Source organism: Frankliniella occidentalis, unplaced genomic scaffold, assembly GCF_000697945.3.
Source record: "Frankliniella occidentalis isolate FOCC.00 unplaced genomic scaffold, Focc_3.1 Scaffold6147, whole genome shotgun sequence".
NCBI classification, from domain to species: Eukaryota; Metazoa; Arthropoda; class Insecta; order Thysanoptera; family Thripidae; genus Frankliniella; species Frankliniella occidentalis.
Genome location: NW_026273181.1, coordinates 1 through 3,692, shown reverse-complemented (window position 1 = coordinate 3,692; position 3,692 = coordinate 1). Strand labels below are relative to the sequence as shown.

The 3,692-nt window shown below is 54.9% G+C and overlaps 1 protein-coding gene across 1 annotated transcript; it reads left to right on the top strand.

Annotated features, from left to right (window-relative positions):
* Positions 1-625: 625 nt before the first annotated feature.
* LOC113206051 (uncharacterized) lies at positions 626-2,150 on the top strand. The gene is made up of 2 exons (XM_026421945.2): positions 626-862; positions 1,877-2,150. The coding sequence occupies exons 1-2, from the start codon at positions 670-672 to the stop codon at positions 2,086-2,088; spliced, it is 405 nt and encodes a 134-aa protein (XP_026277730.1). The 5' UTR covers positions 626-669; the 3' UTR covers positions 2,089-2,150.
* Positions 2,151-3,692: the final 1,542 nt, after the last annotated feature.

Here is a 3,692-nt window from a genome sequence, read left to right as displayed (position 1 = left end):
AGAGAGAAGGGGGGGGGGGAGTGCGCGAGCATGGACGAGGCCGCGCTGCGCGCTGCAACCACTCCCTGACCGCATTGTGCCCGCGGTTGCACTCTGCCGCAGGGGCGCCGCGGCTAGGCGCGGCGGGGGAGCTGATCCTGACGTTGCTCTCCACACAAAAGACGACAAAATTGAGGCCAAAACAAGTAGAAAGGCGTGCGCAGGCGCGAGGAAAAATGTTTTCTTTCGGCCGCCTTCTCTTGTGGGGGAGAAGGGGGGTACTAACGGAAGGGCGGCGGAGTGCTAGAGGTTGCCAAAGGTTGCTGTAGGGCTGCGCCAGCTCCGCCAGCCACTCCTCCACCACCGTCTCGTGCATGCCCTTCTCTGGCTGTGTGGGGCAGAGCTCGAGTGCGCCCTCTCCCAGGAGGCCGGCGCGGCCCGTCCCCGACCTCAGGCAAGGCGACGGGTGACTCACCCGGGAGAGGCCCGCCGAGAGTGAGGAGAAAGCCCCGGGGCCGCCTCCGAGGCGGCAGTCACGGCCAGCTCCTTATCTGACACATCCTAAGCAGCGTCGGTCCACACCTCGGACGCAGTCAACAGATAACAGCAAAAAATACCGCCCCTACTTTGGACATATATGAGCGCCGTTTGCGCGACCGTCACTCAGTGGCCGCTGCCCAACACTCCGCCATGGACCGCACGCCCCTCGTCGTCGCCCTGCTCGTCGCGGTGCTCGCCGCCACCGTCGCCGCCGGCCCCGTCCTGGAGGCCGTCACCGAGCCCACGGAGCAGGAGCCCGTCACCCTGGAGCGCTACATCGAGCAGGTCAAGAGTCAGCTGCGCGCGCTGCAGAAGAAGCGTATCATCGCCCACGACGGCTCCGGTAAGGCGGCACAGCAGTTACCCTCTCCGGGCTGGCGACAGGGCGCGGGCGTGGCGGGCGGGTACGAGGCCGTATACAGCGGGGACGGCCGAGGGAAAAGTCGGGTAATTGGGAGAAATTGGCAGTCGGTCGTCGATCAGGCTGACGGTCGCCCCAGTCAGTCTCTCCCGGTCCATTCATCCTCCCGAGGGGCGAGCCGTCATGGCGCGAAGAGGGGCGGCCATAGAGCCGGGGACCAGGCCGAGCCCCAGCCAGGGTCGAGGGGCCATTCACTATCAATTCTAGCGTACACCGATTTTTCGGTTTTTCTAGATTTTTTGTGATTTTTTGTTGATTTTTCTGATTTTTTCTGATTTTTTATGACTTTTCGTTATTTTTTTCTGATTTTTTCTGATTTTTTAATGATTTTTTTGTAATTTTTAAATGATCTTTTATGACTTTTAAGTGCTTTTTTTTCTAAGGGTGGACACTGATGTTTTTCTGAGTGAAGGACCCCTCGGCCAGGGTGTCCCCAGGTCTGCTGCTCGAGCCTCGGCCCGGCCTCTGGGTTAGCGAGCGGCGGCCGCGCCACCGAACCGACGAAATCAAAAGGACAGTGAAAAGCTTGCTGTACCCCTCCTTCCTCTCTCCCTTTAGCGCGGCGGGGCCTTCATAGATCCTTTTAAAGGGAGGGCTTGCGAGCGGGTCGGATTGGGAACAGACCAGCAGCACATCTCTGTGATATACACGCTTCGAACACCGTCGAAATGTGTTAAAACCGAGGTGGAAATTACTTGGGTTCGTAGCGTACGGACTATTTCGTGATATTCTCCCGCCATTTCGGTTATTTCACGGTTATTTCGGATTGTTTTGTGGTATGTAGCGGTATTTCGTAGTATTTCGGGGGTATTTCGCGACTATTTCACCAGCTATTTCGCTCTATTTTGAACTATTTCGGTGGAAGGTGTACGAACTATTTCACAAGTGATTTCCCCCTCGGTTAAAACCTCTCTTTTGTTGCTGTTGTACACCCAGAAAACGAGGTGGGCAAGTTGATCTCGCTGCTGGAGAAGCTGTCGGCGGACGAGCAGAAGACGCGCGGCGTGGAGTGCGACGACAAGAAGTGCGCCGAGCACTGCCAGACGAGGCCGGGCTTCAACACGGGCTACTGCAACCACTACCGCCTGTGCAGCTGCTACTACTCGCCCTACGTCACCCCGGCGCCGCCCACCGACTGCCCGCGATGAAGCACACTGCGATACGATAACGCCATTTGAAAGGAACAATTATACCACGACGCCCGAAACAATTGTAAGTTTTTGTTTGACCTTGATACTGCTAGATCCCGTTACACCTCGAGAACTAGAGTGCTGTGGCACTAGACCATTTCCCTTGGAAGAGGGCTGCTAGTGCAGTGTTCGCTGACGCTACGCTAACGCTACGCACCCACTGCCCCACTGACTCGGTGAGCCACGTGCACTGACCGTTACGGAAATAGAACATCGGCTATCAGCCGCGACAATCATTCTGCCATTAGCACCGGCAACCGATACGTCGGCGCCGATAACGCCCCGCATCATGCGTCACACACACACACACTGCAACGGTACATTCTCCGTATAGTTACCGTTTCAAGCAGAGGAGAGCAAACAATTTTCCCAAACAAAACAAGTACGACAGCAACAGCTTTCTTTCTTATGTCGACGAACAAGAAGTCGTTATACGCGAGTACGAAAATTCCTGTACTGTACGATGTAAGTTAGCATATTTTTTATTGTTTCGATGAAAAATTGACCGGTCACTCCGATTACAAATATTCTTCAGGGATTATCACAATAGGATTATCACATTTTAGAATAGGATGAGATTCATGTGAGACCAAATGGACTCATTGTTGTTGGAAATGTTTATCTGCCTTTTTCAATAATCAAAAGAATGGCAGTACTAGCGAAGTATGGCATGGTAAAAAGGCGCGGCGGCCGGGAAGATCGTTCCTGCCATCCCGCACAGGCGGCCAACATGTGGGAGAGGGTGAGGTTTGAACTTACCAATATACCCTGCCTGGGCCTGGGCGCGTGGGGGCAGTGCGAGGACATCGAAGGCTTGGGTCAGGCTCGGGTCGGTGGGAAGGGCGCGCCAAATGGGCGAGCAGGAGGACGGGGAAAGGAGATCCACCTTGGCCAACTTTTTCAATACCGCCAACTTTGCACGGCAGGAAAAAGGGAGTAGCCGCATTTCTCGCTAGAGGAGGCAGCAGCGGCCTCAGGTCACGGTGGGAGCGGTGGCCGAGGGGTCATCCTGGGGGGATATTATCCGATGCTGTGGGACACAATCCAATGATCCAGTACAGGTTTGCCCCAAAGTCCCGTACATTTATGTTCATATTTTTGTTGTTATGCTGTACCGCGTGTGGGCGGCTTGCCACCTCCCTTAGAGCCACAAGACGAGTCCCCCCCCCCCAAACACGCACATCTGCATGCAGGACAGTAGAACCAAAAGCAGTGTATGTGGCATGTGGGACAAGCTGTATCATTGGATTAGTTTCTACGTAGGTCAAGAAATGGTTAAATAGGTACGCTGTTGTACGAATGTGATTATAAAAATGTAGAGGGCAAATTGACACTATTTGCAGCGGGCCTTCTCGCACAGCGACCCCGCCTCGGAGAGAGTGGAGGCCATCTGCGCGCTTCCTTTCCTTACGGCAAGAAAAGAAAAATAGACCGCGAAAGGCGAGGGATAGGGTACACGACCGGAGAGCGAGAAAGCGAGAGAGAGAGAGGGAGAGAGAGGGAGGGAGGAGGAGAGTGAATGAGTGAGTGAGTGAGAGTGAGAGAGTGAGAGAGTGAGAGAG

Bases quoted from the DNA above. Each gene is read 5' to 3' on its own strand.
- LOC113206051 (XM_026421945.2), top strand. From the start codon at position 670: ATGGACCGCACGCCCCTCGTCGTCGCCCTGCTCGTCGCGGTGCTCGCC. The intron at 863-1,876 runs GTAAGGCGGCAC...TTGTACACCCAG, and splicing joins CATCGCCCACGACGGCTCCG to AAAACGAGGTGGGCAAGTTG.